The sequence below is a fragment of the Cygnus olor genome, chromosome 8 (assembly GCF_009769625.2).
Source record: "Cygnus olor isolate bCygOlo1 chromosome 8, bCygOlo1.pri.v2, whole genome shotgun sequence".
NCBI classification, from domain to species: Eukaryota; Metazoa; Chordata; class Aves; order Anseriformes; family Anatidae; genus Cygnus; species Cygnus olor.
In genome coordinates this window covers 12354155-12367278 of record NC_049176.1, presented here as the reverse complement: position 1 = coordinate 12367278, position 13124 = coordinate 12354155, and the positions used below count along the sequence as shown (strand labels likewise).

Genomic DNA, 13124 nt, shown 5'->3' with positions numbered 1-13124 from the left:
TTCAATTCCCACCTCCCACACTATTCCTCTTAAGAGTATTTTCATAGGAAATGCAAGGGCAAGAAAGACGACGAAGCTCATCAGGGTGATCTTTTCATTCAACCTGTTAGAACTGAAAAGTACTCCTTGGAGAACAAGCACATTACCATGAAGCCCATTCTCCCTTCTCTACAGGTTGTTTGCCCTTCTCGTCGTCAGTAAAGTTCACAAAAAAGGTATCTTTTAGAAGAGGAAACGCTGAATAATACTTTAACACTAGGCATAACTTTGCATTAGGAAACCTCAGGATGCAGCTGAAAGGTCTTTAGGCCTTCTAAAAAAAATGAGAAGAAACAAAAAACCCTGTCCTCTAAAGCTATGACACTAAATCAAGATATTTAAGTTTGCAAGCAACTAGAAATGCCACCCAATCTAAAGCAGACAATTTCTAAGAGGTTATAACCTATTTGTATTGGCTAGATTAAGACAAAGAATGTAACATTCATCCAGAACATTATTTTATTTATTTATTTTTTTATTTTTTTTTTACACAACACTTGGAACCTGTGGAAACCACAGACAAAAAAACAGCTCAATTTCAACCTGGAACAACTAGAAAAAAATAGGTAACTTTAAATCAAGTCAACATGCTATTTAAGACAAAATTTTAAATAGCACAACTTAACTTTCAGGGCATACTTTCATTTTCATAAGAATGAAATGAGAGAATAAGCATCAGATTTATGAAAAAGGAACATTTCTCTTTTGATTTGGGAGATGGACTGCTCCACAAGGAGTTTGTTTTGGACAAATACAGAATTAAAAGTTAAACTTGTTGAACATTATTTTAAAAGGAAAATAAGAGGCAAAATATTAACCTTGAAAAAAATTCTTCCAGAAATGGAAAGCAATTGGAATACTGTTTACATGTTTGTCAGGCTCAATAGACAAGGTTGAAGAGAAAAATGTCTGAATAAATTGAGAAGTGTATAGAAAAAGACTCAAATATCTATAACAGCTCAGATTCTATAATGACACTTGCAGTACAGACAAGACTACTATACATTTGTTTGATATACGGTGTGAATCTTGCCCTTGCCATCACTGAGGAGACCAAAAAACAATCTTTACTGACTAGCGCTATTATTTTATTAATCTACTGCACTATTCAGAAAGCTTCAGAGATGCCTTAACGTGATTTCTTAATTAACGAGACATATCCTTTGCCAAGAAATGGTGCTTAACACAGGATTCATTTGCTGTAACATGTCTTTAATAATTTCACTTAACATCAAGAGTAGTACAAGAGGAAAGCATGCATATTAAGGAGCTCATACAGCAGCAAAGCTGCTCTTTTTAGAAGATGTTGGTATTTTTATTTGTTGCCAAGAGATGGCCCAAGTTTTTGGAATAAGGTCACAGTAGATTTCCATTTGCTTGCAGTTATCTAACTTCCATGCATCTACAGGCACAGTTTTTAAAGGTGCACTCTGAGGAAGTGGAACCAAATTCCAAAAAGTTATTGTACATGCCTTCAGGTTAGCTGCATGCATTTTAAATGAGATACTAAATCCTTTACATTTTATCTTGAATATAGAACTGACTGCAAGTAAACGAATGAATCTTTAAAGAGTGCTCTTTTCTAAAGCATACAACTACTGAAAGCATAGTTTTCTGCAATGCAGTCCTTAAATTAATAACACTTCAATAGAGCTATATTTTTTAAACTGAGAAAAACAGGTGCTCTGTGATTTTCAGTATTACCTTGCATCCTTATTTATGACTTACATAGAAGCCCAGGAAGGAAACCAGACATAGGAAGACAATTATTATGCAAGTTTCCTGGTTAATGTCATATACTCCTTTTGATCTTAATGTACAGGAGCATCCACTGCTGCAGTACAGGGTTCTCCTCAACCAGGAATGCAGCTCAGGCTAATTCGCACTCTGATTCCGTGACACAAAGTTTAGAAGAGAACCAGGCAGTTTTATCTGGGATCAGAGCCAGAACACCGGTACTCCAAACACATCCTTCTCCCTCTTGTGGTTGGTATTATCCTTCCATTTCTCTGTAGAACGTAACTTCTCACACATGATCAGACAAGCATGTAGCACTTACGATCATTTATTAGACTTATTGTAGCTGTAATTTCCAACACTGAATGAAGATTATTACCTTTAAACAAGTGTGCTTCTAAGGGTAGTTTCCCAGGTTATATTCAATATATTGCATGACATTTAGTTACACTAACACAACTTGCCTTTACCTGTAAAACGGCTGGCAGGAAGAAGTGGAATTAACGAGGTTGAATGGATACAGTGCCACCGATATTGGTATTATTCCCCCGTAAAGCAAATTCATGCAACAGCTCAACGATACAATTTCTAAATTAAGCCACATAATAACAATTGCTGTATAAAACCATTAAATAAATATAAAGTAAGAAAGTTGGAACATACGGTGCTACTCACTGAATGGTCCAGTTTGAATCTTTTCTCCTCAGATCTCTGTTTTTGTTTAAGAATCAGTTCATTGACTGAAAAAAAAACAGATGTAAAAAGAGATTGAATTAGAGCTCTCAAAATAAGTATGAGAAATGCACCCCTATTTTTAATTTTTATTACAAATTCCACAGTAAGTTTACTAGCAGTTAAAACAGTAGGAAGTTTTGTCCATTCTTCTCTAACCAATTTCTTCTTTGGACAATTTGTGAAGGATAGAGATTTAAAAAAACAGTAAATATAATGCCTACACATTCCCAAAATTGCTTCAGTTCATTTATTTATTTTTAAGTACCACGGTTTTCTAGCTCTAAGGCAGATGTACATCACAGAGGAGTATGAAGGAGATGAAACATTAACAGACTTACTACAGGCTGAGAACAAGTGCAGCCAAATATAACAACTTGCTCCTTTAAATCACTACATTCATTGCTTAAGTTATTTTTGCTACAGTTATTTCACACCAGTTTAACAAACTGTAAAGAGACCAGGATATGCTCACCCCTTCATATGTATACCTCTTTTTTTTTTTTTTAATACATCCTCCAAGACTTGCCTCAGCACCATCTTCTGCACAACATGCTTGGGTCTAAATCAGGATGACTGTTTCTGAAGCATTCATTGGCTACCATAGCTTTTAATCTATTATTAAATGGATATCCCAGCACATGAAATCGAGATTAGTTTAATTTTGGTATTTCACATTCCAATGCATTTTCTTTGATGTTTTCTCCCCATAACCCAGTATTTAACTATTTCCAGTGAAGATCATTTCCCTTCTTTGCTTATGCAGCAATAAATTAGGATAGCATATGAGTATGAATATTTTATGTAATTTACACACATACATCACTTGGACCACACTGTAGTCACCAAAGCAGTACCGTAAGTAATTCAGCCTCCCCCTTTCAGTGTTCATACTTTGAAAACAGTACAAGTTCCTGATTATTAAACAGACAATGCAGGGGAAAAAAATGTAAACAGAGATTCAAATCTCAAGCCGCCATAAAACATCTTCATTTTGCTTTTTATAGCATGCATAAAGCAGCAAGTCAGTCTCACTACTGTAACTCAGCATATATAAAACTGCTAGAGACAATGGAGTGTAACAACCTATACTACTATCCACTTTTTTTTTTTGAAAACAGTTGACCAAAGGGATGATGCTTGGACTTTATCTTCAGTATCCACAAGCAGGTTATTTATAGGATGAATTTACAAATACATGCCTTCCATCACAACAAAGATGTTTCTTACGAAAACACGCCTAAAGCTCACCTAAGAAGTTGGGATAAAGATGATCTATGTTGTCCACAACATAGTTACATTTGGGACATCTGTTATTGTCTTCCAAGCTCTGGTGAATACACTTATAGCTGTTTAAAAAACACAACAAGATAAAGTACATAAACATGAAGAAAAAAACATAAGGACAAAGGAAATAGCATCAACCTTAGATAATGTGTACTTGACTTGCACTGCTAGCTAACAGCTGTGTTGTCGAGATCTTAGTGGAGTCAAAGCATTCCAATATTGACTAGGAGCATGCTACAGCAAAAAACTGAAGCTTCTTGGCAAGGATTACAAAAAGGTATTTAAGTACTTTACTCATTTATTTCACTGAGGATTATGGCAACTTGGATACTTCAGTCATGCTTGAATCTTGAATTCGTGCCGCGCTTCCACACGCAGAGCTACCAGACAGACTGTTATTCAGAAGCAACTTTTCCAGGTTAGCCAAATACTTTGCAAGTGACATTAAAAACTACCGTGCGCTTCAGGTAATCGAGCACTGACAAAGTATCTTCACCAGCATCTCATGTTTCCCCCCTGCCTCTCAGCAGCTATTAATACGAGTCACTCCAGAGTCAATGTTAAGCTGTTGGTTATTTGAGGGACAGAGTAACTCCAAGATGCACTTTAGCATTAAGTTTAAGCACCTTGCTCCCTAAGAGCCCAGTTTGATGTCAATTTCTAAAAGATATCTGACAACATTGCTCTGCTCTTCCTAAATAAAGTTATTTGAATGCTTCTTATCTTGGACTTTCTAAAAAGTGTTACAGATCAACAGCATAAAATGTTACAGATAGGACATAAAACCGGATGTTATCTTACCTGTATACATATAGAGGTCAAAACATTCTGAAAGTTAACTGAATCTGTTGCTCAAGGTGTTTTATGCTACTGAAATATTACTTCTTGAAAAAGTTGGGAGATTTGTTTTTGCTTAACAGACACCATAAGAGTATGGTATACACCAAACATTAAAGCCTCATGGTTCAACATTTATTCCAACCCCTAGTTGAGATCAGGAGGAGCAGATAACTGTACACCTGCCCCAGAGGGTTCTTGTATGTTTCCATGAAAGATTTTTGCTCCTTGTGACAACCAGAGATAACATACTGAAAAAATGTGAACCTTGAGCCAATTTGATACAACAGCTGCCTAGTAAACATTTTGCAAAGAGAAAAATATCAAGGGGGAGAAGAAAGAAACAAGCCTAAAGCATATCCTCTCTGAAGTTTAATAGAATCACCCTAGACAACGTACAAGCCACTTCAAACCGTATGGTCTTGCACGAAAGAAGAGAAGACCTCCCAACAGCAGCACTGGCTCCCATGACCTCTGTAACAGCAGGACCCACTGCTTCAGGTGGTAACAGAAAGCTTCCATTTCCCAGAGAAATAAGCTGGCAAACTGCTCTGACTCTGAGCACGGAATGCTACCAACAGTTTATGACCATTTTATTGCTTTACAGACGAAATAATATGGTGGCACAAAGTTTTGGTTTTATCACTTCATAGACTTTTAGTCTAACTGGTAACCACCTTTTAAATTTTGATTTCAATTTCTTCAGTGCAGGGACAGAAAACAGAAGTAGCAGAAAACTCAAGGAAAGGGTTTCACAATGATGTCAGGTCACCAGCACTGTGTGATACAAAGATCTTACCAGAAGCTGTGTCCACATTTCGTCATGTAGGCTTCTTCAATCATATCAAAACAGATGGGGCTGAAAACAAAATCAAAGACATCTTTTTAAGTTAAAAAAAAGTATTAATTCAAAACAGTTACCCAATCACTCATAGGTAATCTTTTCTGTTTGTAAAGCAGAAGAGGACAAAAAAGTGCAACAGCAGCTAGGCAGGATAAAGATCAAAAGGGCAATCAAGGGCACTTTGGCCTCGGAACAATACTGCAGTTTGCTACAACTGGAAACCAGGTGAGCCTTCACTGGTGAAGCTTTCAACAGCTGCAAACCACCCAAAGCCAGAGCACCTCTGACAAGCAAAGGACCTCCTATCTATCTGTACTATGTCTCAAACTGACCATAAAAATTTGTTTTTATTGTGAACAGACACAAGGTGTTTATAAGTGATGCCAAAATCAGTTTATTCTCCCATTTTTCAGCCAATAGCCATTCATAATCAACTGCCTTCATAACTGCCAAGGACCAGGCAGGGAGCTGATGGGAGAAGGACGTGCAGCTGTTACAGGACTGCTAACAGCTTTTGCAAAGCATCCATCTTCTCCAAAGTTAAGTTCAAGACACCTGACCTCGGACCACATCACTGGCTGGGCAGGTGCGATTTCACCTCAGTTTCTCCCCTACAGGCTGAGAGGCCCATCACCAACACTCCTGAGAAGTCACTCCCACATCTCATCGCTCTTTTGAGAGAACACCAATATTTGTGAGACCCCGTTAGGCATTTAGACATAGGAAGGAGGAGGAGACACCTCTGCAGGCTTAAAAAAAAGTATTTGGAGATGAAGCTGCGGCCTCTGCTGACTCAATCCCCATCATAGTGACCAAACTGGGAAACACAGATGCCGCAAAGAGTTTGCCCACCCTGACACACAAATCAGGTTGTCTTCGACATCCCAGCACAACTACATAAACATGACTTAGAAGCAAACAAATCAAACCGGAACATTATTCTTTGAACCAACCAAGCCACCGCACACCAATTGCTCCCCAAAAGAAGGCACAAAAATAATTAACGACCACCTGCCCCTCTCTTCCCCAGCAGGTCCTTTTCTGCAAATCCTTTGTCTTGAGTAGCCCCAACATAAGGGGTTCAAGTCACTGTTTCTGAAACGAAATTCTATTTCAAGGCACTTTTTCATTAGAATAAGTTCTCAACAGCTTGGCCCACAAGGACACATCAGTAAGAGGAAGACTTGTGGTTGTGTGAACATCTGAGGCTGGTTTCTCCCCCACTGGTGATGAAGAGCTAAACTTCTCTGCCTTCTTCTAATCATGCCACATAACACAGCCCCACTCCCCAGAGATGCTAAAAACTGCTGCTTTCTATGGGGTCAGGTGTGTTTTTTCCAGTACACTTCTGCATTTCTTGCAGGCAGTGCACTAAGGACCAACAAGACTGTAATGCTGTTCTGGCTGCAGTCGAATGTGGCACATCAGAGCTAAACAAGGAAGATGTCCTCCTGACACCACAGCTACCCAAGACCCGTTTCCAAACTTATTCTTCTCCATACCAGCTTGACTGGAGAAGTGACAAGAGTCGAAACAGCTGAGAAAAAGCAATCAGAGCCCACAAAAATAGCCACTCAGCACCAGGGTCGTTCAACAGAGCCTGAAGTTTCCATTAAGAACAGTTTCACCTCAAAACGCTGACTGATTTACAAACGGAAACAAGACTGATGTCTCAATACCTATCAAAGCCAAGCTGGCTATTACACGAGTTGCTGTGTGCCATTTGTTTTGAGTCTAGCAGAGGGAAGGTTAAGAACAGATGAGAGGCCAGAGGCAGGAACTTGAACCATACTGCAGCCTGCAGCATGTGCCGAAGCTGAGCAGCACAGCTATGGTGACATCAAGGCTCCTATGCACGAGGTAGCTCTTATTCTCTACTTGAGAGCCTTAAGCAGCAGAGCCGTGTAAAAAGATGCAAAGTACTTCAGCAAGCCATAGATTTCACTGTGCCTTACCAGATACCAATACCTTATTTACTCAACAGTTACTTGTCCATCACTCTCTAAACTGCTAAGGCTTATCAGGTATTTTCTTTCTCCATGGTTGAGACATCAGGGCAGATATCATACATTTTTGTTTTAACCAATTACTTGCCTCTCCATTTTGCCAGCTGTTCTCAGAGTATTTCAAGAGTGCTTTTGTCAACCTCAGCTACCTGAACATCTGGTGGAAGTGGTCACTATGAAATTCGAGTACATTTCGTACTTCCTTCTGTTCCACACCAAACAGGACCTGCTTACAGCTTCTCCCTCGTGTTCTGTTCTTCTTGGGTCTAAGAAGAGAGCAGGACTGACTCCAAGCTCTGTCATTTCCTCAGAGTGTGACCAGTTAAACGAGCACTGCCATTGCTATCTGATCAGTACAAAGCTCTAACACAACAATAGATTATGGAGTTATCATTGTTTCAGATTATAAAACTGTCATGAACAGCTGTTTAGGATAACATTGTTTTAGTTTGTGACCTCCACAGTCAGTTTGAGGCAGTCCTTATTAAAGGAACTTACCAGATCACAAACATACAAACGTACTCTGTCCATGTCTGGCACCACCATTAACAAGTAAGCACCTAAAAAAAGACCTGGTTTTAAAGACTCACGAGTCTACCTTTAAGTGTAGCAAACAGTGCTTCCCACACCCAGGTAAGTTGGCTGTACCTCTCCAGGTCTGTATGCCACATACTCTTTCCCACATGTTCTTATTTATGAAAGAGCTCAGAAACAAGCACTGATACAAAACAGCCTCTGACAAGTCAGCCTGCAGTATGATCCCCTCCATCTGGGAAGCAAAGCAGATCGTAACTGGTTTTAGAAAGGTTTAGTGAACCATTAATTGGGAGGGTTAAGGTAAGGCTTGGGAAAACCGTAGGCAATTACACTGCTGGAGAGGAGGAAATCCTCCAATTAGAGGATTCCCTTTCAGACAGGCACTCTCCAGGCAACTGCAGAAAGGCCTGGCTGCAGAAGCAGCACAGTCTGCCTTCAACCTCCACAGCCTGCATGAAGAGGCACAAAAAGTTTCCCTTACCACCATGCAGTTGCCAAGTAAGTCAGACACACACACTTTCCTGGTCGGGCATGCCACGCTTCCAGGCAGATGCTGAAACGTACTACAAACAGCACCCGTGTACAAACTCCTGAGCATACACTTGCTAAACATTTCACAACCCAGCCTAGCAAGGTATGCCAACATTTGGGTTAAAGCCTCAGCCTCACAGTGCTGAGAGGGCATTTTCGGATGACAGGCAGGCAGGTTGCGCACACTATTTACAGTATTTCCACATGCCCCTTCGCACACACAACTCACCCAAACTTCTCTTTTCTTTCCCAACTTCAGCCTGGTATAGGCAGGATCTGCCGCTGACTTTACAGCTGCAGCTAGCAGTAACTCACAGCCCGTGTGCAGAAAAATCAAACGCTCCCCTCCCTGCAGCTGGCAGTGGCTTGACAGCATCCTTATGGAAAAATGGCACACAGAAAGCTTCTGCCTCTCAGACCGAGACAGCCAAAGCTTGTTTAAATCAATTATTTAAACCCTCACACATGCACCCGTCTTACTGGACATTGCTCAGAACTCCACAGTTGCCAGCTGAGCTTTTATTTCTGTACTACATAACTGTATTGCTACCTGAAAAAAAGATAAGTACTATAATTTGAATCTACTGTTAATATAAACAAGAACAAGCCCTACAGCCCACAGAAACACACGGCAGTGAGGAACCCAGGTAAGTTAACTATAATTATCACTTGCTCTTAAAGGTTCTGACCTGCACTTAAGTACACCCAGCATGCCTCTCCTATAAATACCAAGAGGGGGACAGGAAAAGACATTTTGCCTTGATTACTACTCAGCTGATTTTTCCTTCTCACTTAGTTCAGCCAGCAGTACTCCTGGATGAGGAGAAAACAACTCATTACACACTCTCCTTGAAGCATTTACCTGTACAAAAAACAGTAAGAAACTCTGCTTTTTGAACCAATGCAAAATATTTCAACTGTCCAACAAGCTTACTGACATGGACTTGACTTCACTTCCCTTCAAACACGTTCATGTCTACAACAGACAACAAACACAGAGCAAAAGCTAACTAGAAAGGGACAGGGAGCGATGGTTGCAGACCAGCCCTGCTGGAGCATTACAGCAGTGGGAGCAAAGGAGCAAGAACACAACCAGAAAATCCGTGAGCAACAGCAACACAGCCATCTCCCATAACAAGTGCCTTTTAACACACCTAACACGGCCTGGCACTCAGAGCAGGACCCCAGCTGATCAGGGACGTGCACTCACCCCAACTCTGCTACAGAGCAAACCACTACCCATAGTGAGAAGTAATGATCAGAAATTACTCCTTATTACTAGCCAGTAGTTGCTGGTTTTCCTGCCACTAACTTTTCAGCAGCTTCAGGTTCTCACTTTAGTAACAGCGATATTTCCTATCTACCTTGCCAGATCGCTTACAAAGCTATAGGATTGTGTCTGCAGGATTTTGCTACAATGCCTGTCCTGCAGAGATGCCAAACATCTGACCCTCACCTGGAAGTCAGCACATCCAGAGAAGGCCACCCTGCCAGCTGTGGTCCGTTTCTTTTCCTCTTGTTTTATGTGTTCCTTCAGATGCACGACTTTCCTCTAACCCACGCTTGTCTCCAGTATCTCATCATCACGGTTCACCTCTCAGCTGTGAACACTTACCCCAACTTTCTGTTCTCACATTTTAGTACATCCAGCCAGCTATAAAAGCCAAACCTACTCCTTATGTAGGAAGATTTGAAAGCCATTAGCAATAGGCCCTCTTTAAAACCCAGCATTACCAACTAGTTCTCAAAGCAGAGCCTGCGGCAAGCCTCGCTCCCCCACACCTGCCAAAGGGGCATTTCCAATTAAGACTTACAGCTTGGGCCAAATGTTAGAAGGACAACACGTGAAGGGATGCGAGACAAACCTGTATCTCATCATTGCAGAACTTTCCTACCCATCTGGTTTTAGGTGCGAGGCTGACACAAACACTACTGTTATGTCACGCCAGCCGACCTTTCCCAGCAAAGCCCATGCAGGTTTTGCTGGCTCTGTCAGGATCAACAGCCACAAACCTCACATCCCACCTGGATGGGCACAACCCCTAAACGGGGCAGCAGGAGCCCTGTGCTTACCTCCAGAAGGGCCACCTCGCCTCGGGGAGGTGACAGCTGCTCTTACCCCCACGCTACCTTGGAAAAGAGGGCACCTGACGGGACAGCAGTGAGCATGGCGGGGCCCTGCTGGGGCACCCCACGAGCTGTGCAGCCACGGGGCCCTTCTGGGGGCGGCCTGGCTTTGTTCCTAGGCAGGGAGAGCCTTTTCTGGGGGCACAGCCGAGCCAGGGAGCAACCCTTGCCCCTCAGCAAGCCGGGTGCCAGCAGGGCTCCCCTTACCACCGCCGCGCGCCCCGCGCTGTCGCGATATCCCCCCCCCCCCAACCCGCTCACCACACGAAATCGTTGCTCTTGTCCTCGTAGGAGTTGATGAGCCCGTTGCAGAGCGGGGTGAGCAGCGGCCTCTTCCTGCTGCCGCCGCTCGCCGAGGAGCCTCCTCCTCCTCCTCCTCCTCCTCCGGGCCGCGCCGCCGCCGCCAGCCGGGCCAGCCCCGCGCCCGCCGCCACCGCCGCGCCCGAGCCCGACACGGCAGCCGCCACCAGCACAGGCCGCGGCGCCGAGCCGCCCGAGGAGGACGAGCCGGGCGCCATGGCCGCGGAGGAAGAGGAGGAGGAGGAGGAGGAGGAGGAGGAGGAGGCGGCGGCGGGCGGCGCGGCGGGGTGCGGCGGCTGGCGGCTGCCCGACATGCCGAGGCCGGGCCGGGCGGAGCGGGGCCGAGCGCGGCGGCGGCGGCGGCCTCAGCGCATCGCCGGGCGAGCGGGCGGCGCCAGCGGAACGATAAAGTTCGTTCAAAAAAAAATAATAATAAAAAAAAAAAAAGGAGGAAAAAAAAATAACCCCCCGACAAAACACGCCCGCCCGAGCGCCCCGGCCCGGCGCTTGTTCAAGCTTTATTGACAGGCGGACACACGGCGCCGCGCATGCGCCGCCCGCGGCGGGGCGGGCTCCGGCTGCCCTCAGGGCGGAGCGGGCTCGGGGCTGGCGGCGGAGTCTCCCCGCGGAGCCGCCCCGCGCTCGGCGCTGCCCCCGGGCGGTGTCTGCGGAGCCCTCCACCCCCCCACACCCCTGCCGAGCCGCGGCTCTGCCGGGACGGGCAGCGGGGTTCAGAGTCCCCCCTCCGCCGTGGAGGCGGGCGGGGGTCTCCTGCCCTCCGCCATTTCGCCTCCTGCTCCGTTGCTTGTCCTCAGCCCGTGGTGGTCGATGCTTGACACCCACACCACTCGGGGCAGTCCATAGAACCATAGAATCATTACGGTTGGAAAAGACCTCCAAGATCATCAGCTCCAACCACCATGCTACCACCAATGTCACCCACTAAACCATGTCCCTAAGCACCACGTCCAACCTCTCCTTAATCATTCCCAGTGATGGTGACTCCACCACCTCCCTGGGCAACCTGTCCCAATGCCTGACTGCTCTTTCTGAGAAGAAATGTCTCCTCATTTCCAACCTGAACCTCCACTGCTGCAACTTGAGGCCATTCCCTCTAGTCCTATCCCTGGTTACCTGTGAGAAGAGGCTGACCCCCAGCTCCCCACACCTTCCTTTCAGGTAGGTACAGAGAGCAATAAGGTCTCCTCTGAGCCTCTTCTTCTCCAGACCAAACAACCCCAGTTCCCTCAGCCGCTCCTCACAGAACTCATATTCGAGGCCCTTCACCAGCTTCATAGCCCTTCTCTGGACACGCTCCAGAGCCTAAAATGTCCTTCTTATAGTAAGGGGCCCAAAACTGAACACAGCACTCAAGGTGCGGTGTCACCTACCTCTCCTATCTGTTACACCATCAAAAAAGATCGCAATACGCAAAGCTCTCCGAGCCATGTGATTTATTTTTTGCCTCACAAAATGCTACCTTTCTGGATTGTTCATTGCCTCTCTGATAACCATTTAAGAATGACCTTTAAATTTGCAGACCATATCCTGTGGGCGGGTTCCCCCAGTTCGCGAGTGGCCCCCCACGGCCTGGGTCCATCCTGTTGTCCCCCTCCCTGGGTGCAGCGAAAGCCCCATGGGGCAGGAGGCTGGCCCTGGCTGTGGGGAAGGGGACACATCATGGAGGTGCAGCTGGGAAACAGGGAGCGCTGGCGAGGAAAGCGTGGGGTGAAAGCAGCCACCCCTCTGGCTTTTTGTGGGGGAGAGGTTGGAAAGTGCAGAGGATGGCTGAAAAAAGCAATGAGGTGTTCCCAGCTACCATGTCTTTGTTACAGTGCTGAGGAGCAAGGTTGTCATGTTGTCCCTTGAGGACGCTCCCTGTCCACCCCAAGCATCCATCACTGGAGAAGCTTCAAGGATGAGGAAGGAGCCACCTGTATCTCATGGGATGCTATCACTCACAGTTCTCTGCTCTGCTGAGGTTTTCTACAACAACTGAATGTTGTCCAGCCCCACAGAAAGGCATTGTGCCTGGTAATGAGTTAGCAGTTTATGCTGGGCTTGAGCCTACTTTCTGCCCAGGAGATTGATAATCCCACTGACCAGGCTGAGGGGATGTGCCAGTTTCCCTACGAGAAGCTGGTAAC

General features: G+C 44.8%; 1 protein-coding gene across 3 annotated transcripts in view; it reads right to left on the bottom strand.

Annotated features, from left to right (window-relative positions):
• The window catches only part of COP1 (COP1 E3 ubiquitin ligase), a 128620-nt gene extending 117314 nt beyond the window's left edge, over positions 1 to 11306 (bottom strand). For 2 of the 3 annotated variants that reach the window (XM_040565092.1, XM_040565090.1), the window contains exons 1-4: positions 10939 to 11306; positions 5432 to 5491; positions 3760 to 3857; positions 2440 to 2516 (exon numbers count right to left, since the gene is read on the bottom strand). In XM_040565092.1, coding sequence (XP_040421026.1) covers positions 2440 to 2516; positions 3760 to 3857; positions 5432 to 5491; positions 10939 to 11291 — 588 coding nt within the window. In that variant the 5' untranslated portion in view covers positions 11292 to 11306. The remainder of the gene's footprint in view (positions 1 to 2439; positions 2517 to 3759; positions 3858 to 5431; positions 5492 to 10938) is intronic. The other variant, XM_040565091.1, reaches the window with a different exon arrangement.
• Between the last annotated feature and the right edge of the window lie 1818 nt (positions 11307 to 13124).